The following is a 27,798-nucleotide window of genomic DNA, read 5'->3' as shown; positions in this document are numbered from 1 at the left end:
TGGAGAATAACACTGACTCTGCCAGGGCTGTGGGAAAATTAAGTGTTTCTTTTCTTAAAATGGTTTTTATTTGAGAGGGAGGGGCAAGGTGGCGGCAGAGTAGGGTCTCCAAGTCACTTGTCCTCAACAAATTACCTAGAAAACATTCAAATCATCCTGAAAATCTACGAATTCAGCCTGAGATTTAAAGAGAGACCAGCTGGAACGCTACAGTGAGAAGAGTTCGCGCTTCTATCAAGGTAGGAAGACGGGGAAAAAGAAATAAAGACACAAAAGACCTCCAAGGGGGAGGGGCCCCGTGAGGAGCCGGGCTGAGGCCGGGGCGAGTGTCCCCAGGACAGGAGAGCCCCGTCCCGGAGGAGCAGGAGCTGCACCGACCTTCCCCGCGGAAAGGCCTCCCGGGGAATTGGAGCAGGATCCCCAGAAAGGCGGGGATGCCCTCGGGCTCCCTGGGACAGTAACAGAGGAACTGCGCCCCGGAGAGTGCGCCGAGATCCCTAAGGGCTGCAGCGCTCGGGCGGGACCCGGAGCAGCTCGGAGGGGCTCGGGCGGCGGCTCGCGGAGGGGGCTGCGCGGCTCCGGGAACAGCTCAGCGGCGGCGGCTCGGGCGGAGGAAGAAGCTCCGCGGAGGGGGCGGCGCGGCTCCGGGAACAGCTCGGCAGCGGCGGCTCGGGCGGAGGAAGAACCTCAGCCCGGAGGGGGCGGCGCGACTCCGGGAACAGCTCGGAGGGGCTCGGGCGGCGGCTCCGCGGAGGAGGCTGCACCGCCGGGAGCGCGAATCCAACAGCGCAGGCCCCGGAGCACAGGGCGCCGGGACACAGCCCAGGATCCGGCCTCCCCCCGGGACAGGCAGAGGCCGGGAGGGCCCAGGACAGCGAGGACGCTCCTGCCTGGAACTGAGCAGATCAGCGGCCCCGCCTGGGAGCCTCCAGGCCCTGCAGACGGAGAGCCCCGGAGCTACTGCGGGGGCTGACTTCAGGGTCCCAGAGCTGCCCCCGCCACTGTGGCTTCCTCCCGGGGCCTCACAGGGTGAACAACCCCCACTGAGCCCTGCACCAGGCAGGGGCAGAGCAGCTCCCCCAAGTGCTAACACCTGAGAATCAGCACAGCAGGCCCCTCCCCCAGAAGACCAAGGAGACGGACCAGTTCCAGGGGAAATCAAGGGACTTAAAGAACACAGAATCGGAAGATACTCCCCCGTGTTTTTTTTGTTTTGTTTTTTTTTTTTTGTTTTGTTTTGTTTTGTGCTTTTTTTTTTTCTTTTCTCTCTTTCTTCTTGATTTCTGATTGCGTCCCCCACCCCCCCTTTTTTTCTTTTTTCTCCTTTCTTTCTTTTTCTTCTCTTTTTCCCCCCTTTTTTTTCTTCTTTCTCTTTTTTCTTTTTCTCTTTTCTTTCCTTCTCTCTCTTTTTCTCCTTTTCCCAATACAACTTGGTTTTGGCCACTCTGCACTGAGCAAAATGACTAGAAGGAAAACCTCACCTCAAAAAAAAGAATCAGAAACAGCCCTCTCTCCCACAGAGTTACAAAATATGGATTACAATTCAATGTCAGAAAGCCAATTCAGAAGCACTATTATACAGCTACTGGTGGCTCTAGAAAAAACCATAAAGGACTCAAGAGACTTCATGACTGCAGAATTGAGATCCAATCAGGCAGAAATTAAAAATCAATTAAATGAGATACAATCCAAGCTAGAAGTCCTAACGACGAGGCTTGACGAGGTGGAAGAACGAGTGAGTGACATAGAAGACAAGCTGATGGCAAAGAGGGAAACTGAGGAAAAAAGAGACAGGCAATTAAAAGACCATGAGGATAGATTAAGGGAAATAAATGACAGCCTGAGGAAGAAAAACCTACGTTTAATTGGGGTTCCCGAGGGCGCCGAAAGGGACAGAGGGCCAGAATATGTATTTGAACAAATCCTAGCTGAAAACTTTCCGAATCTGGGAAGGGAAAGAGGCATTCAGATCCAGGAAATAGAGAGATCCCCCCCTAAAATCAACAAAACCCGATCAACACCTCGACATTTAATAGTGAAGCTTGCAAATTCCAAAGATAAGGAGAAGATCCTTAAAGCAGCAAGAGAAAAAAAGTCCCTGACTTTTATGGGGAGGAATATTAGGGTAACAGCAGACCTCTCCACAGAGACCTGGCAGGCCAGAAAGGGCTGGCAGGATATATTCAGGGTCCTAAATGAGAAGAATATGCAACCAAGAATACTCTATCCAGCAAGGCTTTCATTCAAAATGGAAGGAGAGATAAAGAGCTTCCAAGACAGGCAGGAACTGAAAGAATATGTAACCTCCAAACCAGCTCTGCAAGAAATTTTAAGGGGGACTCTTAAAACTCCCCTTTAAGAAGAAGTTCAGTGGAACAATCCACAAAAACAAGGACTGAATAGATATGATGACACTAAACTCATATCTATCAATAGTAACTCTGAACGTGAATGGGCTTAATGACCCCATCAAAAGGCGCAGGGTTTCAGACTGGATTAAAAAGCAGGACCCATCTATTTGCTGTCTACAAGAGACTCATTTTAGACAGAAGGACACCTACAACCTGAAAATAAAAGGTTGGAGAACCATTTACCATTCAAATGGTCCTCAAAAGAAAGCAGGGGTAGCCATCCTTATATCAGATAAATTAAAATTTACCCTGAAGACTATAGTGAGAGATGAAGAGGGACACTATCTCATACTCAAAGGATCTATCCAACAAGAAGACTTAACAATTCTCAATATATATGCCCCAAATGTGGGAGCTGCCAAATATTTAAACCAATTAATAACCAAACTGAAGAAATACTTTGATAATAATACACTTATACTTGGTGATTTCAATCTAGCTCTTTCTATACTAGATAGGTCTTCTAAGCACAACATATCCAAAGAAACGAGAGCTTTATTTTTTTTTTTAATTTTTTATTTATTTATGATAGTCACAGAGAGAGAGAGAGAGGCAGAGACACAGGCGGAGGGAGAAGCAGGCTCCATGCACCGGGAGCCCGACGTGGGATTCGATCCCGGGTCTCCAGGATCGCGCCCTGGGCCAAAGGCAGGCACCAAACCGCTGCGCCACCCAGGGATCCCCGAAACGAGAGCTTTAAATGATACACTGGACCAGGTGGATTTCACAGATATCTACAGAACTTTACATCCAAACTCAACTGAATACACATTCTTCTCAAGTGCACATGGAACTTTCTCCAGAATAGACCACATACTGGGTCACAAATCGGGTCTGAACCGATACCAAAAGATCGGGATAGTCCCCTGTATATTCTCAGACCATAATGCCTTGAAATTAGAACTTAATCACAACAAGAAGTTTGGAAGGACCACAAACACATGGAGGTTAAGGACCATCCTGCTAAAAGATGAAAAGGTCAACCAGGAAATTAAGGAAGAATTGAGAAGATTCATGGAAACTAATGAGAATGAAGATACAACCGTTCAAAATCTTTGGGACGCAGCAAAAGCAGTCCTGAGGGGGAAATACATCGCAATACAAGCATCCATTCAAAAACTGGAAAGAACTCAAATTCAAAAGCTCACCTTACACATAAAGGAACTAGAGAAAAAGCAACAAATGGACCCCACCCCCAGCAGAAGAAGACAGTTAATTAAAATTCGAGCAGAACTAAATGATATCGAGACCAAAAGAACTGTGGAACAGATCAACAGAACCAGGAGTTGGTTCTTTGAAAGAATTAATAAGATAGATAAACCATTAGCGAACCTTATTAAAAAGAAGAGAGAGAAGACTCAAATTAATAAAATCATGAATGAGAAAGGAGAGATCACTACCAACACCAAGGAAATACAAACGATTCTAAAAACATATTATGAACAGCTGTATGCCAATAAATTAGGAAATCTAGAAGAAATGGATGCATTCCTGGAAAGCCACAAACTACCAAAACTGGAGCAGGAAGAAATAGAAAACCTGAACAGGCCAATAACCAGGGAGGAAATTGAAGCAGTCATCAAAAACCTCCCGAGACACAAGACTCCAGGGCCAGATGGCTTCCCAGGGGAATTCTATCAAACGTTTAAAGAAGAAATCATACCTATTCTACTAAAGCTGTTTGGAAAGATAGAAAGAGATGGAGTACTGCCAAATTCGTTCTATGAGGCCAGCATCACCTTAATTCCGAAACCAGACAAAGACCCCACCAAAAAGGAGAATTACAGACCAATATCCCTGATGAACATGGATGCAAAAATTCTCAACAAGATACTAGCCAATAGGATCCAACAACACATTAAGAAAATTATTCACCATGACCAAGTAGGATTTATCCCTGGGACACAAGGCTGGTTCAACACTCGTAAAACCATCAATGTAATTCATCATATCAGCAAGAGAAAAACCAAGAACCATATGATCCTCTCATTGGATGCAGAGAAAGCATTTGACAAAATACAGCATCCATTCCTGATCAAAACACTTCAGAGTGTTGGGATAGAGGGAACTTTCCTTGACATCTTAAAAGCCATTTACGAAAAGCCCACAGCAAATATCATTCTCAATGGGGAAGCACTGGGAGCCTTTCCCCTAAGATCAGGAACAAGACAGGGATGTCCACTCTCACCACTGCTGTTCAACATAGTTCTGGAAGTCCTCGCCTCAGCAATCAGACAACAAAAAGACATTAAAGGCATTCAAATTGGCAAAGAAGAAGTCAAACTCTCCCTCTTCGCCGATGACATGATACTCTACATAGAAAACCCAAAAGCCTCCACCCCAAGATTGCTAGAACTCATACAGCAATTTGGTAGCGTGGCAGGATACAAAATCAATGCCCAGAAATCAATGGCATTTCTATACACTAACAATGAGACTGAAGAAAGAGAAATTAAGGAGTCAATCCCATTTACAATTGCACCCAAAAGCATAAGATACCTAGGAATAAACCTTACCAAGGAGGTGAAGGATCTATACCCTAAAAACTATAGAACACTTCTGAAAGAAATTGAGAAAGACACAAAGAGATGGAAAAATATTCCATGCTCATGGATTGGCAGAATTAATATTGTGAAAATGTCAATGTTACCCAGGGCAATTTACACGTTTAATGCAATCCCTATCAAAATACCATGGACTTTCTTCAGAGAGTTAGAACAAATTATTTTAAGATTTGTGTGGAATCAGAAAAGACCCCGAATAGCCAGGGGAATTTTAAAAAAGAAAACCATAGCTGGGGGCATCACAATGCCAGATTTCAGGTTGTACTACAAAGCTGTGGTCATCAAGACAGTGTGGTACTGGCACAAAAATAGACACATAGATCAATGGAACAGAATAGAGAACCCAGAAGTGGACCCTGAAATGTATGGTCATCTAATATTCGATAAAGGAGGAAAGACTATCCATTGGAAGAAAGACAGTCTCTTCAATAAATGGTGTTGGGAAAATTGGACATCCACATGCAGAAGAATGAAACTGGACCACTCTCTTTCACCATACACAAAGATAAACTCAAAATGGATGAGAGATCTAAATGTGAGACAAGAGTCCATCAAAATCCTAGAGGAGAACACAGGCAACACCCTTTTTGAACTCGGCCACAGTAACTTCTTGCAAGATACATCCACAAAGGCAAAAGAAACAAAAGCAAAAATGAACTATTGGGACTTCATCAAGATAAGAAGCTTTTGCACAGCAAAGGATACAGTCAACAAAACTAAAAGACAACCTACAGAATGGGAGAGGATATTTGCAAACGACATATCAGATAAAGGGCTAGTTTCCAAAATCTATAAAGAACTTATTAAACTCAACACCAAAGAAACAAACAATCCAATCATGAAATGGGCAAAAGACATGAAGAGAAATCTCACAGAGGAAGACATGGACATGGCCAACATGCACATGAGAAAATGCTCTGCATCACTTGCCATCAGGGAAATACAAATCAAAACCACAATGAGATACCACCTCACACCAGTGAGAATGGGGAAAATTAACAAGGCAGGAAACAACAAATGTTGGAGAGGATGCGGAGAAAAGGGAACCCTCTTACACTGTTGGTGGGAATGTGAACTGGTGCAGCCACTCTGGAAAACTGTGTGGAGGTTCCTCAAAGAGTTAAAAATAGACCTGCCCTACGACCCAGCAATTGCACTGTTGGGGATTTACCCCAAAGATTCAGATGCAACGAAACGTCGGGACACCTGCACCCCGATGTTTCTATCAGCAATGGCCACAATAGCCAAACTGTGGAAGGAGCCTCGGTGTCCATCGAAAGATGAATGGATAAAGAAGATGTGGTTTATGTATACAATGGAATATTACTCAGCGATTAGAAACGACAAATACCCACCATTTGCTTCAACGTGGATGGAACTGGAGGGTATTATGCTGAGTGAAATAAGTCAATCGGAGAAGGACAAGCAGTGTATGTTCTCATTCATTTGGGGAATATAAATAATAGTGAAAGGGAATATAAAGGAAGGGAGAAGAAATGTTGGGAAATATCAGGAAGGGAGACAGAACATAAAGACTCCTAACTCGGGGAAACGAACTAGGGGTGGTGGAAGGGGGGAGGAGGGCGGGTGTTGGAGGGGAATGGGTGACGGGCACTGAGGTGGACACTTGACGGGATGAGCACTGGGTGTTTTTCTGTATGTTGGTAAATTGAACACCAATAAAAATTAATTTAAAAAAAATGGTTTTTATTTGAGTCTGTGTCATTTTAATCTTTCTAAAAGGAATCAACCATTTTGTTAATATAAAAAATGTGGCTATTAACTTTTATTACAGATTCATTTTGATAGCGAGTTTGGAAAAAGATTTGTAGAGATTTTTTTCCCATTAAGTTAATTAAGTTTACTTATACCTATAGTAAATATGTATTGTAGACTTGTCATTTTGTTTTATATTTTTCAACAACTTTTCAGGTTATAGTGGGGTAATATAGTCAGAGAAATTATAGCAATTTGTTTTACTTTTTTATTGCCATCAATAGTGTTCTTTTATATTAATAACCTTTAATAAAGTGATGAATTTTTTCCAAAGTAATTGTTTTGTCTGCCACAAAAATCTATTCATAATTTTTCATTTAAAAGCATTCTATATTTTCTAAAGCTGGCACCCTGCTTATACTGTTATACATCTTGCTTATTTTTTAGGTATTGGAAGAAATTTCATGTTACCCTGAGAATAATGATGCAAAGGAACTAAAGCGTATTTTAACACAACCTCATTTCATGGTGAGTACCAATTAAACATCCATAGAACCAAAACCTCACTTTCAAAAGAAATTTTTAATAGTCCTCATAAGATGTGGCCATCTTCATCAGATGTGTCATTACTCATATAATATCAGATTGTTAAGATTAGAGTATCAGGTAATATGAAATAAGTCAAGATCCTCTTTGTTTACTTCATGCCACAGTCATAAAGATGCTATCCTAAGGTTGCAGATCATCACACAAGGGATTTGCTTCCTGCTAGGGTAATTCTTAAGTTACTGGAACTGTATGTTACTTAAACCACAGAGAACTCAACCTGAAGTGAGTTTTCACTAAAAAAGAATTCTCTGAACCTAGGTGATTTATTGGAAAAATTCCATCTCTCAACAATGCAGAACTTTTAAACTTTCTTTGTTCATTTCTACTATAAGGAAAATGGGGATATAGTAAGAGAAATTATAGCAATTTGTTTTATTTTTTATTGCCATCAATAGAGCTCTTTTATATTAATAACCTATAATAAAGTGATGAATAGATGCACCTGTAGTTAGGCAGCTATAACACTAAACAGAACTCAAAATAGATGAGATACCTTTCTGTGGAAGAAGGTCCAGAGTTATCTACTTAACTGCAATTCAAAAGTATGATTACAAATGGAAATTCATGTTGAATATAACATTTTTAAGACATCAGCCACATGGGGTGCCTGGGTGACTCAGTAGGTTAAGCATCCAACTCTTGATTTCAGTTTAGGCCATGATCTCAGGGTCATGGGATTGAGCCCCACATCAAGCTCTGTGCTCAACAGAGAGTATCCTCGAGATTCTCTCCCTCTCCCTCTGCCTCCACCTCACTCATTCTCACCCACTCTCTCTCTCACTCTCACTCTCTCAACTCAAATAAATAATAAATCTTTAAAAAAAAAACACAAAAAAAATTAGTCACATCAGGGGCACCTGGCTGGCTCAGTCAGTAGAGCATGTGATTCTTGATCTCTGGATCATGAGTTTGAGCCCCATATTGGGGGTAGAGATTGCTTAAATAAATAAAACTTTTTTAAAATCTAAAAAAGAACATTAACCACATAAGCATATGTGGACTATATGGGAAGAGTGGGAAATCCAGGTGGCTGCCCCTTGGGAGACAATGTGACTTCATAGCTATGATCTCATTACTACTATTGAGGTGATAATTTTTCAAATAACAGTCACAGTATAATAGATGTATCATGCCAGTTACTATGACACAATGTTTTTAAAACTTTAACCCAGCCATCAAAACAGAATTTTGTTCTCAAAGTGACGACTAAGAAAGAGCCAATTACTGTATTCACCCTAATTCTCCCACCCAAGCCCTGAACCTAAACTCAATCAAGTATAATCCTTGATAGTATTTCACTTGGTTCCCCTATGACAGCAGCTCTCTCCAGTGGGTTACAGCAAATCATGCTCTCCACCTGTGGGTGAGCACATTATTACAACTTAGGTGTGTAAACAAAGGACTCAGCTCAAATCCTGCCTCTGCTGTCAAAGTCTCTCATAACATTTCTGCCATCTACATTGACCTTTCTCTTCTGTGATTCCTTCTACACTTGCTCGTATTCACCTGTAGAACATTCTAATCCATGAAGCCTGCTGGAGCAGGTCCCTTCACTAGTGAATGAGCACATCTCAGCTCAGCTTTGTTGTCCTCATTGAACTTGTGGTCTCATCTAATGGTTGTTATTTGTTTCACAGATCAGGAAAATGAAGAGATTATAGGCCTTCATAGTATCCTCAAGTTTGAGAAATCACAAATATCGGGAGTTAATTACCCTTAATATTGTTCCTGATTGTTTCACATATGTAGGCCATGTTTCCCCAGGTTATAATTAATTCTCCTTTATGTCTTATGTCAATAAAATTGGGGAAAGCTCTGGGTTCAGATGGACCTGGTATTGAACTCCAGCCTTGCTGCCCTAGCTCTGTGAACTCTGACTCTCTGAGCCAAACTCACAGAATTGGAAAACTTATGTAGATGTACATTACCATGCTTAGCACAGTGCCTGACATGTGCTTGATGTCTAATAAATGCTAGCTAATGAACATTATTAGTTTTCTCCATAGTGTCTTATCACATGCAGGGCACATAGTAAGTTCCCAGCAAAATATTGAATAGATTAGGAACCTGCCCATCGGCAGAAAGGTTAACCTCCTGTCAACTGACAGCCCTGTGCTGTGCAGTGTGCTTCCCATAGATAGAAACGTGTACATTTTAACAGACAATGCCTGTCTGTAAGTTGCTAAGTCACCTCAGTGCAGTTCACAGGATGATATAGGACCATTTGAGACCAGTAGATCTTTCAGATTTGACAGAAGCTGAATAAAGAAATTAACATTTACCCAAATAAGAGCCTTTTCTTAAGGTTTAGCTTTTTTTTCTTTCAAAATCATTAAAGCTCAGACATCCCCATGTTTCACAACTTACCCACCTTTGAAGCCTTAATTTATTTTGCTTTTCTAAAGTCAGAGAGAAGTTAGTATATGCATTGCTATTAGCAAATGGTTTCAGAAATAATAAATAATCCTTATAATTTCTGAATACCTATATAGATGTTGAAAAAAACATTTTCATTTGCTCACCAAATATGTGAATGCCTATTGTGTGCAGGCATGATGCCAGACACTAAGAATGGTGGTGAATAGAACAGACAGGGTCCCTGCCCTCATGGAATGTCCATTCAGGTGGGGCTGGGATACAGGATGGATAAGTGGGGTACAGGATGGATAGGTGGACTAGAGACAGACAGTAAACAAGTAAGCCAAGTAATTTCATATAGTAATAATAACTTTGAAGAAAAACAAGGGATAACGGAGCAGAGATGATAGTAAAGTAGGGGCTACTTTAGGTAGCCAGGGCAAAGTCCCTCTGAGGACTTAACACGTGGGCTAAGAATTGTTATCTGAGAGAACCCAGCTGTCTGAACATCCGAGCATTGGGGAAGAGCAAATGCAAAGGCCCAGAGGCAGGAAGGAGCTCTGCAGGATCAAAGTATGGAAGTAAGGCCATCATGGCTGGGATACAACAAACAAGGGAGGGACTGGTATGAGAAGAGCTAGGAGAGGGGCGCCTGGGTGGCTCAGTCAGTTAAGCATCTGCTTGGCTCAGGTCATGATCTCAGGGTCCTGGGATCGAGCCCCACTTCGGGCTCCCTGCTCAGCAGTGAGTCTATTTCTCCCTCTCCCTCTGTCCCCTCTGCCTGTTTGTGGGTATGCTCTCTCACTCTCTCAAATAAGTAAAATCTTAAAAAAAAAAGAAGAAGAAGAAGAAGAAGAAGAGCTAGCAGAGGTTGACAGAGGCCAGACAACCAAGTCAGGTCTTCCAGGCCATGGTAAGGAGTCCAGATTTTCTCCTGATTGGAGTAGGGCAACACCAAGTGGCTGCAAGCAGGAAAATATGATCAGATATGCACTTGAGGCATCCTGGGGCTGATGTGCAAAGAATGGATTCTGGTGGGGATAAGAATTAAAGGAGGGAGGCCAATTCGGCGGCCAAGGTCCCTAGAGCTTGTGTGGAGCCCTCCTCCGAAGCTCTGCACTGCTTAATGCCTCACCCAGACCCCAGTTTAGACCAGCCCTCTAAGATCTTGAAACTAGCTGCCATTTCCTTTAGTAATCCAAATGCATTTATTGCTCCAAGCATATGCTTTGTTGATGACAGATCAGCATCACCTTCTTTATGATTTTACTGCATTGTTACCTTTTTATTTTTGCCTAGTATGCATGCCTTTAAAATTAAAATAGCCAAGCCATGACTTTGATAAGCTTTTTAATTAAATCACTTAATTTGAGATGCTAAGGGTTTACTTTTAAAGCAATTTTAATTGCATTTCATTATCTCCGGATATTTCATTACCACACAGATCACAGATGAAAATAGAACTGAGTTTATAGTTAACACACAAGAAAATATAATCTGTGCAAAGCTCCAAACGTACTAATATTCAGCCATAAAATTCTCTTTGAAGTAGAAATGTTCAAATATCCGTGGCTATGAAAACTTTTATGATGACACAAAAAAGTACAGTAAATAGAAAAATATCCTCTTTTAGGGAAACCAGGGATCTTTATTATCCAGTTTCACCAAGATATGACATATGCAGGTATCAATACAAAGAAATCACTTCTTTGTTAACAGGCTTTGCAAAACCATTTGTAATAGTAATTGTCATCTTATTTTTCATTTCAGCAAGTGCTCCAAAAAATAAAAAGAACAAAAACATTACATAGATTTAGACTTTGAGCTCTATATCATATGTGAGATTTTGGAAAACTACATTTTTTCAGGCACAGTGGTGTGTATTTTCATTTCTTTTACTAAGTCATATTATAAATTATCTTCATCCTTTGGGTTATACAAAAGAGTTATTGGTTAATACCACCCAGAAAGATAGTTGTTCAAAACACCAATTATTGCATTGTTTCTTTTTAAATTTGTTCCCATCCTAAGCCTAAGCCCAAATTTGCCACCTCTATTTACAGATGATTCTTTCTACTAAATTGTTTGAAACTGCATTATGTCTGCCTGCATTTGAAATAACACATTTCTGCTGAAATAGTACTTTTATTAATATTTTACTTTCTTCATAAAATACCAGGCCTTACTTCAGACTCACGATGTAGTGGCACATGAAGTTTACAGCGATGAAGCATTGAGGGTCACACCTCCTCCCACCTCTCCCTATTTAAATGGTGATTCTCCAGAAAGCGCAAACGGAGATATGGATATGGAGAATGTGACCAGAGTCCGCCTGGTCCAGTTCCAAAAGAACACAGATGAGCCCATGGTAAGTAGAAAAAGAAAGTTTCTAGACTCTAAAATCCCAACCTAAGCAACTTCAACCTACACTACTAAGAGGGAAGGAGGGGAGGGATAGTTTAAAAGCCTTCCCTTTCCAGCTCCTCCACCACCACCTCCCAACCTGCACCCAGAATTTTTCTACCTGATGCCATGCCTAAGGCCACCCCCCACCTCTCCTTTCACAAATGCTCTGTAGCTCCACCAAAAAAGGACATACCTGGTACATTACTCCAGTAAAAACCTCTGAGGCACAATTTGAAATACTGGTATTGAAAAAGCAAATGTCTAACAACATTGTGAAAAGCATCCTTTTATAAGATCTTTGCCTTCAACAAAATCAGAGGAAGACTAATTTGGAAAGCATTCAAAGAACTGAGTGATGTCACTAAAATAATATTCCTTCCATTCACACTAATTTAAGTGGATTCATTTTCTCCAGGTATAGGAACAGCATCAGAATAAAATTGATGCTGAGCCTGCCTCATTCTCACAGAATCCTGGGAGATGGGGAATATCGAGGGAAAGGCTCTGTGGTATTAACTGAGCAAAGTGGGGTATGAGGTGGGAGGGCAGAGTGGAGACCATCCAGGCCAACCAAGTGTGCCGAAGCCTGGTAATAAGAAAGGCTCTTATCAGAGTTTCAGAGTGGAAAGGGGGCACCGTGGCTTACAGTATAGAAAACAGTGCCTGGCAGGATCAGGACATAAGAATGTTGAAAGACATGTTAAGGATTCTGTTCTTTATCTCAAAAACAGTGAGAGGCTCTTGAAGAGTTTCAAGCAGGGAGAGAAGATCAGATTTGCATTTTAGAAAGACTCTCTCCAGAGAATAGATTAGAGAGAGGTAGTAGGGAGACCAGAGAAGAGGTTATTGCCTCTGGACCAGGGAGAGCAGATGGAACTAGGAGCTAGAGGCACAGATACCAAATGGAAAGAAGTGAACAGATTGAACAAAAGAGCAAAATCAATAGACTTGGATAAGAGATTGACTAGGGGACTGGGGGAGAAGCCGTTACCAAGGATGTCCCTTAAGCTTTATATGTTCACAACCACATGGATAGTAATGCTACCCATTGAGATAAAGGCTATTGGAAAAGTATCATGTTTGGGGGAAGAATCCTATCTTTGGGGTGGGGAAGCATTCAAACTTACACATTCATATCTTTCCCTCAGAGCAAAGAAAATGGATATTGGGGTATAGAAAACACAAATTCCTTACTTAAGAAAGTTGCCCGGTTGCTTTCCACATTAAAGGAAGAGCTACAAAGCAGTGATTTCTCTGACTACGATTTCCAGAGAACTCTGAACTCTAGATGTTTCAGGTTGTAATTCTCATGTACTGATCTTTGCCACTTTTACTGTACTACCCAGCACTTGCAACAGGAAGGGGACCTGTAAGTCACTTCACCCCTTTTTGGTGACATCCAAACAACCCTTCGGCTTAAGAGCACAAGCAGTAGCAACTTTTGGGTACTTTGGGCAGATCACTTCAAGTCTGCTCATACTTTGTTTAGCAATTACTGCCAGAAGCATACTTGACTAAATGACCCCCAAGATCCCACCCAGCTCCAAAAGTCTAATATCCACTTACTCAATTTATATGTCCATCCACTCATTTAGCAAATGTTTAAGTGCCTACTATGCACAGATCACTGTATTGGATGCCAGTGATGTAGTGACAGATAAGACACAGCCCCTTCTCAGAACTCACTTTCCACAGGACTGCCAACATTAAATAAGTAAATATGCAGGTTAGCACAGTTTGCTAAACAAGAACAATTAGGATAAAGCTATAGAGGAGAGAAGACTGTGTCCAAGAGGCAAGGAGAAGGGGTGACGTTCAGCCAAGCAAAACAGACAGGAAAGCTGGAAGGGACCACAAGAAGGAGGCCCAGAAGTGTCCTGTGATCATCATATTCTAAAGCAGCCTGATGACATTTGTTTGATCTTTTGTATGGAGGCTCACTACCTAAACACCATAGACTGAATTAAAGCGTATCCCTGGGTTACTTTTTTCAGAAAGCATAAAATGGCCTTGAGTCTCCCCTAAAAGTCTCCTTAAAAAAGCCCTTCTCTGTTCTTTGATCCTACTGAAGGTGTGTGTTCTCCTTCTGACTGGTTGCCATAAAAAAGGAATAATTTGTTGTAAAATGGATATTTTCAATAATAGAGTACAGTTCTCTGTTAAATTTAATACAGCTTCGTTTGCTTAGCGAGTTGTCTTATTAAAAGCATTATATTACTGTGCAAGACATGCCTATGTGATCTTTTTTGCTTTGGGGACCCCTGTAACGTGTCCAATTATGTTAGATTCACCCTGCAAGGGTGATACACTCCCATTACTTCCCCCTAGTCATGAGAGGCCCCTGTCTCATCACTATTTTCTATTCACTAATAGTCTCATTCATTAGGTACCTAGCAGAGTGCTTGTCCACATAACAGAATCACAGTAATGTTGTTTGAATAAATACATTAATTTATTAATTTCAAGGCTGAAGCCCCTTCATGCCGTCATTTCCCTTATGAAATTATATCTGAGTTATACATTAATTTACAGCCTTTTTCCAGGAACACCTCTCTTGGTAACTGTACATGCTGATTGAATATACAAGTTGGAAATGAAACTTGAACATTACAGTTAAATGTTGGGACTAGAAACATTTTAATATACCAGTTTTTCACATTGCTTACCTACCACTTCTAAGAACTGTAAAATATGAACCAAGCAAAGTTACATTTTGTGGAATTGTATAGATTCAGAATGTAAATTATAAAGGCTCAAATATTTTCATGAAGCTTTCCAACAGAGTGTTATTCTCTAATGAAGAAGATAAGACAGTCCCCCTACCCCTAATCATCTCAAATTCAAGACCAGTTTTCACCAAGGGAACTTGTTAAAAATACAGATTTCTGGGCTCCATTCCAGACTTCCTGACTCTAAATCCAAAAAGTGAGTTTAAAAGACAGTATTATTTAAAAGGTTCCCATGTGATTTTTAGGATCAGCCAGGTCTAGTACAAAGAAAAATATGTTTATGAAAGTTTATCTTATAATAGAGAATAATAGGAAAACAAAAATAATCTCTATAGACTAGTAGTCTGGCATTAAATATGTGGAGCTTCTACTTCTGGCCAAGATGGAGTAACAAGGACCAGATTTACCCTCTCACCTGAAATAACCAAAAAAATTTAAAAACAAACACAATTACATGGAAGAACAGTTTTCAAGACATTGGATATCAGACAACAAAGGAAAATGATCCCTAAGAGGCAGGAAGCAAACAGGCTGAGCCCTATGACTGTCCAGCCTTCTGACTTGAGGCCATAGCACAGAAAGGGAGAACTGAGGCAGAGCAAGCAGACACCCTGAATTGAGGAGACAGAACTGAGAATCCAAGGAGATCTAGGCATAGGACAGAGGACTAAAGAAGAGGTGCACAGAGAGAGAACCCCAGAGATCTGTAGAGGGTGTCTCTGAAGTATTCATCTAAATTATGATCAGTGCATTTATGAGAGGAAGCTGCCAAGGAAAGACCATCCAAAAGAATTAGAGGGAACAGTACCCAACACTCACTGCCTGTTAACCACCAGCCAGACTGGAAAACAAATTCATGGAGCATTGTATAGAGTACTTAGGAAGATCTTTTTTTTAAGATTTTATTTATTCATGAGAGGCAGAGACACAGGCAGAGGGAGAAGCAGGCTCCATGCAGGGAGCCCGACATGGGACTCGATCCCAGGATTCCAGGGTCAGGCCCTGGGCTGAAGGCAGGCGCTAAACCGCTGAGCCACTCAGGCTGCCCACTTAGGAAGATCTTATCTCAATAATGAGGAATAATTCGCTTCAGGCTCAAAGGTGCTCAAGACCTGCCTAACAAATCATGAAAGCAAGACCCAAAGGATTGGACTAATTGACCTAAGTAAGTGAACTATATCCCAGAACAAAGCCTAAGAATACTTAGAGGAATAAAAAACATCTAGCATGCAGCAAGATAAAATTCACAATGTCAGGCATTGAATCAAAGATTACTAATGGCATGTAAAGAAAAGGAGAAATGTGACCTATAATGTGGTGAATAATCAATCAACTGACAGAACTGACAAAGATATTAGAATTAACAAAAAAATAAACTGATATTAATAGCAGATCAGACATTTGGGAAGAAAGATTAGTGAACTCAAAGATATAGCAATAGAAACTATCTAAAATGAAATACAAAAAAAAGAATTTTTAAAAATGAAAAAAGCAGAGGTGCCTGGGTAGGTCAGTGAGTAAAGCGTCCAACTCTTGATTTCAGCTCAGGTCATGATCTCAGGGTCATGAGATCAAGCCCCTCATCGTGCTCCATGCCAGTTGTGGAGCCTGCTTAAAATTCTCTTTCTCCCTCCCCCTTTGCCCCCCCCCCCACTTGTGTGTGCTCTCTCTCTCTCTCTCTCTCTCTCTCACTCTCACTCTCTCTTTCAAAAGAGTAAAAAGCATCACTGAGCTCTAGGACAACTTCAGACAGCCTAATATATAGTTAATTGGATTCTATAAAGAAGAGAGTGAAGAAGACAGAGAAAGGATATTTGAAGAAATAATGGATGAAAACATCCCAAACTTGATGAAAACTATAAATCTGCAGGTGCAAGATCACAATGAACCCCAAACCCAGGAAGCATCAGAAAACAGCACCAGGGTACATCTTAATCAAACGGTTTAGAACCCATAATAAAAAAAGATCTTAAAAACAGATAAAAATAACGTTACATATAGAGAAACAAAGATAAGAATGGCATCAGACTTCTTATCAAATAATACAATTGAAAAGAACAGTGTCTTTAAAGTACTGGAGGGAAAAACAAAACCTTGAGAGGGTTGATCTTAGATTTTGAAACTTAGCAAAGGTATGTTTCGAAAACTAAAGGCAAAATAGAAGCATTTTCAGACATACCAAAACTGAAAGAATTCAGTAGACCTACAGAATAAAATGTTAAAGGACATCCTTGTCATTTAAATCTCTTTAAAAGATAATTGGCAGTTTAAACAAAACTAACAGCATTGTGTTTGGGGGCTTGTTACATGTAAAAGTAAGATGTATAACTGTAGCACAAAGGTCAGGAGAAAGGAAGTGGAACTATACTGTTAAAAGGTTCTTATACTACATGTGACATTGTATAATATCACTTGGAGGTAGACTGTGATAAGTTAAAGATGTATACCATAAATGCTAAAGCAACCACTGAAACAAAACCGAATTATAGCTAATCAGACAACACAGGAGAGAAAATAGAATAAAAATAAACTAACCCAAAAGAAGGCAGAAAAGAAAAAGAGAGCATAGAACAGATGGAACAAAAAGAAATTAAATAGGGATGCCTGGATGGCTCAGCGATTGAGCATCGGCCTTTGGCTTAGGGTGTGATCCTGGAGACCTGGGATCGAGTCCCGCATCAGGCTTCCTGCATGGAGCCTGCTTCTCCCTCTGCTTGTGTCTCTGTCTCTCTCTGTCTCTCTCTCTCTCTCTCTCTCCGTGTCTCTCATGAATAAATAAATAAAATCTTTAAAAAAAAAAAAGAAATTAAATAGCAAGAAGATATATTTATACCTGAGTGTATCAATAATACTATGAAATGCAGATAGTCTAAATTCCCCCAGATTAAGAAGCAGAGATTGTCAGATGGGGTGTGGGGGCAGACCCAACTATATATATTGCCTGCAAGAATTGTTCTATACATAAAGACAAATAGTTTCAAAGTAAAAGGATGGAAGAAGATATATTATGATAGCATTAATCAAAAGGCAGCTGGAGTGGCTGTGTTAATATCAAAGTATAATTCTCAGGGGATCCCTGGGTGGCTCAGCGGTTTAGCACCTGCCTTTGGAGTCCCGGGATCGAGTCCCATATCAGGCTCCCGGCATGGAGCCTGCTTCTCCCTCCTCCTGTGTCTCTGCCTCTCTCTCTCTCTCTCTCTCTCTCTCTCTCTCCCTCTCTCCCTCTCTCCCTCTCTCTCTCTCTATAATAAATAAATAAATAAATAAATAAATAAATAAATAAATAAATCTTTTTAAAAAAAGGTATAATTCTCAATTCACATTGCAGTTAAATTGAAAATGGATAACAGAAAAACCTTGGGGAAACTCCCCAAGCATGTGAGAACTAAATAACACAGTTCTAAATAACCTTTGGGGGATCCCTGGGTGGCGCAGCGGTTTGGCGCCTGCCTTTGGCCCAGGGCGCGATCCTGGAGACCCGGGATCGAATCCCACGTCAGGCTCCCGGTGCATGGAGCCTGCTTCTCCCTCTGCCTGTGTCTCTGCCTCTCTCTCTCTCTGTGACTATCATAAATAAATAAATTAATTAATTAAAATAAATAAATAAATAAATAAATAACCTTTGGATCAAAGAAGAAACCAAAAGGGAAATTAAAAAGTATTTTAAAGTGAATGAAAATGAAACAACACACCAGAATTTCTGGGATGCTGCAAAAGCAGTACTTAGGGAGAAACATGTAGCACTAAACACCTATATTAGAAAAGAAATATTGTAAATGATCTCAGCTTCCACCTTAAGAAACTAGAACAAAAAAGAGCACATTAAACCAAAAGTAAGTGAAAGAAAAGAAATAATAAAGATCAAAGTGGAGGGGCACCTGGATGGCTCAATCAGTTGCCTTCAGTTCAAGTCATGTTCCCAGAGTCCTGGGATGGAGCCTCATTTTGGGCTCTCTGCTGGGCAGGGAGCCTGCTTCTCCCTCTTCTGCCTGCTGCTCCCCCTGCTTGTACCTACCCTCCCTCTATCCCCTCCCTATCCCCACCCCGTCAAATAAATGTTTTAAAAAATCTTTTTTTAAAAAATCAAAGTGGAAATTAAATTAATGAAATAGAAAACAGAATAGAGAAAAACAAGTTTTTTTCTTTGAGAAGATCAGACTGATCAGGAAAAAAAAAGAAAACATTTATCACCAATATTCTACATTTAAAAAGTGACACTACTACAGAATCTATAGGCATAAAAAGTATAAAGAAATCCTATAAACAACTTTATGCCAAGAAACTCAGCAACTGAGATGAAATGGACAAATTCCTTGGAAGACAGAAACACACCAAAGCTCACTTAAGGAATATACTGAATTGCCCTATACTATTTAAAAATTGAATTTGTAGTTAAAAAACATTCCTCAAAGAAGAGTCCAAAGACAGCACTACTGGTAAAATCTACCAAACATATAATAAATAAATAATAGCAATTCTGATACCAAAACCAGATAAAGACAGTACAAGAAAACTACAGACTGGGGATCCCTGGGTGGCGCAGCGCTTTGGCGCCTGCCTTTGGCCCAGGGCGCGATCCTGGGGACCCGGGATCGAGTCCCACGTCGGGCTCCCATTGCATGGAGCCTGCTTCTCCCTCTGCCTGTGTCTCTGCCTCTCTCTCTCTCTCTGTATGACTATCATAAATAAATAATTTTTAAAAATTAAAAAAAAAGAAAACTACAGACTGGTATCCCTTATGAATGTAGATGCAAAAACTCTAAATAAATCTGTATCTTAACAGAAGACGACTACATCATGACCAGCTGGAGACTAACCCAGGAATACAGCACACTTCTAAATAGCCAAAAGCTAGGGAAAAAAAGCAGTCCGAAAGGATAAACAAAATGATATATCCATACAGTGGAATACTCAGCAAGGACAAAGAATGAGCCATTGATATATACAACAATCTGATTAAATCTCACATTATGAATTTGAAAAAAGCAACAAAAAAGAGTGCATACCATATGAGTGGCCATAGGGTAAGAGGAGAGGGGTACAGGGATGGGAGTAGATTACCAGTGGGCACAAGGAAATGTTTAGGGGTGATAGATATATTCATGTTCCTCATTATAGTAATGGCTTCACACATGTATATGTATGTCAAACTGACAAAATTGTACACCTTAAGGGACGCTAAGGTAGCTCAGTCAGTTGAGCATCCAAGTCTTAATTTCAGCTCAGGTTGTGATATCTGGGGTCATGGGATCAAGCCCTATGTCGGGTTCCACGCTTAGCATGGAGTCTGCTTGGGAGATTCTCTCTCCCTCTCCTCTGCCCCTCCTGCTCATACTCTCTCTCTCTCTCTCTAAAAATAAATAAATAAATCTTTGCTTAAGAAAGCACAATATAGGGACACCTGGGTTGCTCAGCAGAAGGCGTCTGCCTTCTGCTCAGGGCATGATCCCAGGATCTGGGATACCTTGCAGGGAGCCTGCTTCTCCCTCTGCCTATGTCCCTGCCTCTCTATGTGTCTTTCATGAATAAATAAAAATCTTTAAAAAAAAAGAAATCACAAGCACAATATAGAATGTATGCATTACTATTATTATACCAATCAAACTACCAAAATGACATTTTTATCATGGCATGGTAGAGTAACAAATGGTTTTCCTCCTTCATTTTCTATATTTTCTTGAATGCTTTCCTAACTTTTATAAATAAAATTATCTACAGTGAAATCACAAACATCAAGAGAAATAGTAATTCTATTTTATTTAACTTTTTACAGGGAATCACTTTAAAAATGAATGAGCTAAATCATTGTATTGTTGCAAGAATTATGCATGGGGGCATGATTCACAGGCAAGGTAAGTTTCTTTTTTTTTTTTTTTTCAAGGTAAGTTTCATATGTGATTCTTGCCCTCTTTAACTTTCTTTCCTGTAGCCCTAGTGGAGAAAGTATTTTTTATTATCTATATAAAAGATCTGTTTAATCTGTGGCCCACATAAATGATGTATTTATCTGTCTTTGGTTTTAATCACTGTTAGTCTACCTTTGTACATATTCATCTGTACATGCTCCAGCCCGTGGATAAGAGGAGGAAGATACTGTGACGGTTCTGTTGCTGGAACATTGCAGAATCACTGTTTGGGTCCTGACTTATGAAAGACCATGGGGGGGGGTGGATAAAGCAAAGTATCATACCTGGCCCCAGGATATATGGAAGGCATCTATTCTGGGACATACACACATACATACAAACATGCATATGTACATTTGTTTGTATGGATATAGATAGATAATGACAGTTTAAGAATTTCTCATTGACTCAGGAGTGAGAAATGCTCTCTAAATTAGGAAATTAGAGTTTGATAAATAATATAAAAATGCTAAAATAAGAGATATCAGATCTAGACTAAGTTTTTAATACTTGCTGGAGTAATTGTAGTCATTCTGATAAAGGAATTCACCAAAGCCCGAAGTAAACAAAGAATGAGTTTTTGAGAAAGGGGAACGTTCATTAACCCTCGAGCAGGCATGATTTGGACATGCAGGCATAGCCTCCTCTTTGAAAGGGCTGAGTTATATGTGCTAGTGTTTGCAGGCTGCTCCAAAAATTATTCTCCTGTCCAAAAATCAGGCCTCCTTTCTTTGAGATCAGGTTATTTTTGTCCTCAGCACCCCTTTACTTTTTTCTTAACCTCAGAGAGGGAGAAGTAATACTAAGCATTTTAGTACTTCCCTGACCACTGTATACACAGATGATGTGTGGCATTACTGCTGCTTTCAGAAGAATCTTTATAGACTACATGAGTAGACAGCATTCACAAAGGAGAAATGGTTTTAGGCTCCAGGATGAGTTTTCTGTTTCTTAGTTTTAGTAATTTGCTATAAATTCAGTCAAGTCACAATATCGTTGTTTCTGTAATTTTGTGTGACCTGCCATCTCTGATAGAAGTGGTGTAGTATACACCCCTCTCCTATTCTTATTTTTGAAAGGTAGCTTTCCCAGAATTCCCCATGAAGAGTAACATTTACTGTAGAATTTTAATAGATGCCTTTTATTAGAGCTGAGGAAATTCTCTTCTATTCTGCGTTGCGTATGATTGAGTTTTGAATTTTATCAAATACTTCTCTGCTGAAATGATCACTTGAGGTTTTTTTCCTTTTATCTATTAACGTAGAGAATGGCTTTTTAAAAAGATTTCCTAATGATAAACCCCTTCTGCATTTCTCAGATAAACCAAGCTTCCTCGTTGTGTGTTATTTTTTTGTATGTACTGCTGGATTCTGTGTGCTAATGTTTAGAGTTTTTGTATTAGTAATTATGAGCGAGACTGGCTGGTAGTTAATTTTCCTTTCTTGTCTTTCTCTGTAGGGCTTTAGTTTCAAAGTTATATTGCCTCATAAAATGACTTAGAAAGCCTTCTCCCTTCATGAGTTCTCTGAAAGACTTTGTATAATATTGGAATGAATTGTACCTTTAAAGTTGGTAGGGGATCCCTGGGTGGCTCAGCGGTTGAGCACCTGCCTTCGGCCCAGGGCGTGATCCTGAAGACCCGGGATCGAGTCCCATGTTGAGCTCCCTGCGTGGAGCCTGCTTCTCCCTCTGCCTGTGTCTCTGCCTCTCTCTCTTTCTCTCTCTCTCTCTCTCTCTCTCTCTGTCATGAAATAACACATAAAATCTTTGAAAAAAAAAAGTAAAGTTGGTAGAACTTGATAAAACTATCAAGGCCTGGTGTTTTGTTTTTGATTTTGTTTTTTTTAGAAGAAACTTTTTTTTAAGGAAGCTCTAAGCCCAATGTGCGGCTTGAACTCACCACCCTGAGATCAAAAGTATGCTCTACCAACTGAGCCAGCCAGACACCGCAGAAAAAACTTTTTTTCTTTTTTAACAACTGCTCCAATTTCTTCAACATTCCTAAGGTTATTCAGGCTTTCTGTATCTTGCGTGAACTTGGTAAATTACATTTTCCTTAAAAAACTTAAGTTTTTAAAAATTATTGCAGTAAGCTTCTGTGTAGTGTTCTCTTACCTTTTTATTCCCTTCTATCTCTATAATTATGTCCCCTTGTTTATTCCTAAAATTGTTTATTTGTGCCTTGTCCTTTTTTCTCTTAACAAACTTTGCCAGGGGATTGTTCCAAAACCCACTTAGGGTTCTGTTGATTCTCTCCATTGTATCTTTATTTTCTATTTCATTATGTTATGACCTGATTTCTATTTATCTCTTTCATACTACTACCTATTGGTTTTATCTAACTTTCTTAATTAGACACTTAGTTCATTTATCCCAGTCTTTTTTTCTGATACCTGCATTTGAGTCTAAACTCTACCCTGTATCCTACCAATTTTGTTATGAAGTATTTTTATTGTAATTCAATTCTAAGTACTCTTAAATTCCTATTATGGAATCTTTCATTAACCCACGGTTATTTTACATACCACATCTAAGAAGATTTTCTATGTATCTTTTAATAATTTACTTCTACTTAATTACACTGTGGTCAGAATGTGGTCTGTATGACACCATTTCTTTGAGGTTTCTTGAGACTTGCTTTATGGCATAGCACTTTAATCAGTTTTGTAAATAGTCCATGCTTACTTAGGAAGAATGTGTATTCTTTAACTGTTGCATGGAGAGTTGTCTATATGATGATTGGCTTGGGGTTAATCTTTTTGTTCACATCTTCTGTATCTCAACTAAATTTTTATCTGTCTGACCTATCATTAATTGCTGAAATATCTCACTATCATAGTAGAATTTTTCAATTTCTATCTATAGATCTTCCCATTTTGGCTTTGTATATTTGAAGCTGTCTTATTAGGTGCATAGAAATACCTGATAACTATTTCTATCCTTACTAATACTTTCTATTTAAAATCTATTTATCTAATACTAACATACTTATTCCAGCTTTATCTTAGTATTTGCTGACATGTCTTCTTCCAGCCTTTTATTTCCAACCATTCTGTGCTTGTATGCATCAGTATGTCTCTTGCAAACATTTTTTAAGCTGGGTTTTTCATTTTTTAATGCACTCTAATGATCACTATCTTTTACTGGGCAAGGTTAGTCCATTAATATTTATTGTGATGATTTCTATCATCTTGATTTTTTATTTATATTTATTCCATTTTTTAGTTGACTTTCTTGTTCATTTTTTTTGTTTCATTTTTTCCTCCTGGTAGTTTAGAATTTCAGCACTCTATTTCTATTTTTTAGGCGGTTGCCTTGAAATTTTATCATGTACATTTAACATTATACATTCTAAAGTGAAACAGTGTCTTAACCCCACTCCCAAAGAATTCAAAGACATTGGACTACTAAATCTGATCGCACTCCTGACTTACATATTATTTTTGCCCAGTATTTTAGTTCTGTTCTGTTTTAAATTCACAAATTTGAAATTACTATTAAAATATGACCATTTTTGGTTGGATTTACATAAATGGTTATGATTTTATTTACTTACCATTCCTGCTATTTTATTTCTAGTATAGTTAACATACAGTGTTTTGGTATATTAGTTTCAGGTATAAACTCACCATTCCTTCTTAAGACTCAGACTATTCTTTGGGGAGCATTTTCCTTCTTCCTAAAGTTCATCCTTGGAAGTTCCTTTAGTGCTAGTCTCCTGCTGATAGACTCTGTCAGGTGGTATTTATCTTTAAATATTTTATTTCAGCCTCAATCTTGAAGATTACTTTTGCTGAGAGCACAATTTTAGGCTGATGGTTACCATTCTGTTGTATTTTAGCATCCGTTGTTGACATTGGAAAGTCTGATGTCACCACAACTGTTCCTTGCTTTGTGGGTGATCTCTCCTTTCTCTCTGGTTATTTTAAGAACTTTGTCTTTATGAAGAAGAAAAGATCTTTGTCTTTAGATGTTCTGTAGTTTCACTGCTTTCCAGCATGGCTTTCTTTTTATTCACCCTGTTTAGGATACATTATTCTTCCTGGATCTGCATAATCATGTTTTCATCAGTTCAGTAAAGTTTGCAACCATTATTTCTTCAAATATTACCTCTTCCCCATTCTCCATATTCTCTCCTTATGAACTCCACTAGACATGTGTTAGATATTCCCTTCATATCTCGTAATTTTTTTCCTATTTTATTTCTTGTTTCCTTTTTTTCTCTATCTCATTTCTCTGGCTTGCATTCTAAGTAATTTATTTGGTTATATCTTCCAGTTCACTGAAACTCTTCAGCCATATCTGAATTCCTGTTCAACTCATCCACTCACTGGTTTATATCACCAGTTATATTTTTCTTTTCTAGAAACACTAGTCATTTGTTCTTAGTCATATTTTCAAACCTATCTGTTCACATCTGATAATCTCTTATTGCATGCTCATCTTTGCAACTAAGTCCTTTTCCTGATATTTAACATGTAGCTATTTTCTATTCTGTATCTAATCACTCTAGTATCTTTTCTCCTTTGATGATCTAAATCTGATCTGCTTTTTCTGTTCTGGTGACTTACATAGTAGTTTGCCTTATAATATGTTTGGTGACCTTTGATTGTGAGCTCCTTGTTTGTTCTGATCAGTGGAAGTCCTGTGGGACTACACTGGGAACACTTTCCTCCAGAGAGAGTTTGTTTTCTCTTCTACTAGTTACCATGGAGTCCCACCAATCTGGATCTTGCCTCCCTCCACATTCCTTACTCAGCTTCTCTTACTTGCTGTTGGACCAAGGCTCAGAATCCAGCTAGCAGGCATTGCTACTATGGCATCCACCCTTTCCACTTTTTCATTCCACCCTTAGTTTTCCCCCACTCAGGACCCAGCTCACAGGTTTTTGTGTGGAGCAGATGGTGGGGATGCAAGTAGGAAGTGCTTTTAGGAATTTGTACTCCTTTCCTGAGACTAGTAACACTTCAAAAGGTATACCCTAGGTGAGATACAGTTGTGAGAACCCCAAATTCTTATTTTATTCTGATTTTCACACATGAGTGGAGAGAGAACAGTGTGGTGAGTTCAAGTAGAGAAAAGTGGAAAAAAGGGACACCTGGGTGGCTCAGCAGTTGAGCATCTGCCTTCAGCTCAGGGCATGATCCCAGGGTCCAGGATAAAGTCCCACATTGGTCTCCCTGCAGGGAGCCTACTTCTCCTTCTCCCTCTGCTTATGTCTCTGCCTCTCTCTGTGTGTTTGTCTCTCATGAATAAATAAATAAAATCTTTAAAAAGAAAAAAATAAAAATGGAAAGAAGAGTTCAGGGATAACCCACATACCCATAACCCACTAGAATTACTGTTAATTCAGGCCACACCAGTTTCTTTTTTTTTATCATTTTATAACTTTTAATCATAGCAAATGTGTTTTAACAGAGTCATAAAATCAGCATTACCACATATACAAAGGACAAGACACCTTTGTATATGGTATACACCAGTTTGGCATAAAAAAATACCATATATTGAAATTGGGTTCATTGGAAAAACTCAGGACTTGCTAAGACACGATATACAACAGAGAGAGCAAGCAAGAATGCTTTTAAGACATTCAGATTTATAAATAGCAGCTTAATATCCCCCTTACAAAGTCAATTATTTGGCAACATTTGAACAATATTTTCTACACAGCCCAACAGCTCATTTATCTGTAGGGCTATCTGGCCCTTTAAAAGAAAAGCTCCTAAAATAAATAATCCACATAATTGTAAATGAAACATGTCAAGGACTTGAGTTAGCCTCTAGGGCAGCATTAATCTAGCCATTTGACTGGAGTATTAGTTATCAAGAGGGCCGGGGAACCTACCAATGGGGCTGGAAGAAATGGCAGGAACCCTGTTCACCAGCTGCATGGCTTGGGTTGGGGAGTTTGTACTCCCAAGCTGAAACCAGCCTCCCCACCTGCAACTGTACTTGCTCTACTGTCCACACTCCCCTCCCCACCAAATTTTTTTGAAGCAAATCTCAAGGGTCTTATTTTCTTTATGTGCATTTTAGTATATATCTCTAAAACATACCATGAGCTTTTCATAATGATGTCAGACCAGTATATAAACGTGCACAATTACAAATAAGGAAGTAAAATTTCACATAACTTCCTATTGAAGCATTGGTTCTTGGTGACTCTTTCCAATTGAAGTATTACAGGACCCTGAAATGCCTACCAAATTATTATAAAAGGATTGCGTTTTGTCTAATGTAAATTTAATGTTATACAGGTATTATGACAATTCCCTGTATCATATTTGGTAGATAATAGTGATAAGAATGGTAGAAAATGATAATAAACACTTCAGTGGTACTTGCTATGTGCCACAAACACTTCTGATCCTTCTACGTGTACTAAACTAACTTAATCCTCAAGACAATCATGAAATAGGTACTCTTATAATCTCCATTTTGTAAATGTTGAAAACTGAGACGTGGAACATTTTGGTAACCTACCCAAGATCTTAAGGCTAATAAGGGATGTAGCTAAAGATTTGCACCCAGACCAGCTGGATCTAGAAACCGCATTTTAAACCATGATACACAGTGCCTACTACAGAGAAATAAGCAGATTTCCACAGCCATCTTTCAGAAGTATGTCTTCCATAAGTAGATGTATCTGTTTTGGTGAGTTTACTACATGAGCCAAACCTGTACTTGTTTTGAAACATTGGCCTTCAACAGTTAGCTTAATTTTTTTAACTACTTACATTGCTGCCTTTGGATTTTGTTATAAATGATACATATATCGTTTTGTGTTTATAATTGTGTCATTTCTGTAGGTACACTTCATGTTGGTGATGAAATTCGAGAAATTAATGGCATCAGTGTGGCTAACCAGACAGTGGAACAGCTGCAAAAAATGCTTGTGAGTAAATGAAAGTTTATTTAAGATTGACTTTCGGTTTGCTAGTTTGTGTTTTAATGCACAAATAAGTGGTATTCTTTTGTAATCAGAGTATTTCTGAAACCATCATTTGTTTGGACTTGCATTTCTACAACATTCGTAAGAACTGACAACTGGGAAAATGTTTACATGTAGCCGAGTTTGGAAACATCTTGCCCATAG

At 39.4% G+C, this 27,798-nt stretch overlaps 1 protein-coding gene across 21 annotated transcripts in view; it reads left to right on the top strand.

Moving 5' to 3' along the window:
- Window positions 1–27,798, top strand: part of CASK (calcium/calmodulin dependent serine protein kinase) — a 351,423-nt gene that overhangs the window by 285,849 nt on the left and 37,776 nt on the right. For all 21 annotated transcript variants that reach the window (XM_072743849.1, XM_072743848.1, XM_072743845.1 and 18 more), the window contains 4 exons: window positions 7,139–7,219; window positions 11,838–12,026; window positions 20,567–20,645; window positions 27,512–27,597. In XM_072743849.1, the coding sequence (XP_072599950.1) occupies window positions 7,139–7,219; window positions 11,838–12,026; window positions 20,567–20,645; window positions 27,512–27,597 (435 nt within the window). The remainder of the gene's footprint in view (window positions 1–7,138; window positions 7,220–11,837; window positions 12,027–20,566; window positions 20,646–27,511; window positions 27,598–27,798) is intronic.

Source organism: Vulpes vulpes, chromosome X, assembly GCF_048418805.1.
Source record: "Vulpes vulpes isolate BD-2025 chromosome X, VulVul3, whole genome shotgun sequence".
Classification (NCBI taxonomy): Eukaryota; Metazoa; Chordata; class Mammalia; order Carnivora; family Canidae; genus Vulpes; species Vulpes vulpes.
Note: the sequence above shows the minus strand (reverse complement) of the source record. Positions and strands in the feature narration are given on the sequence as shown.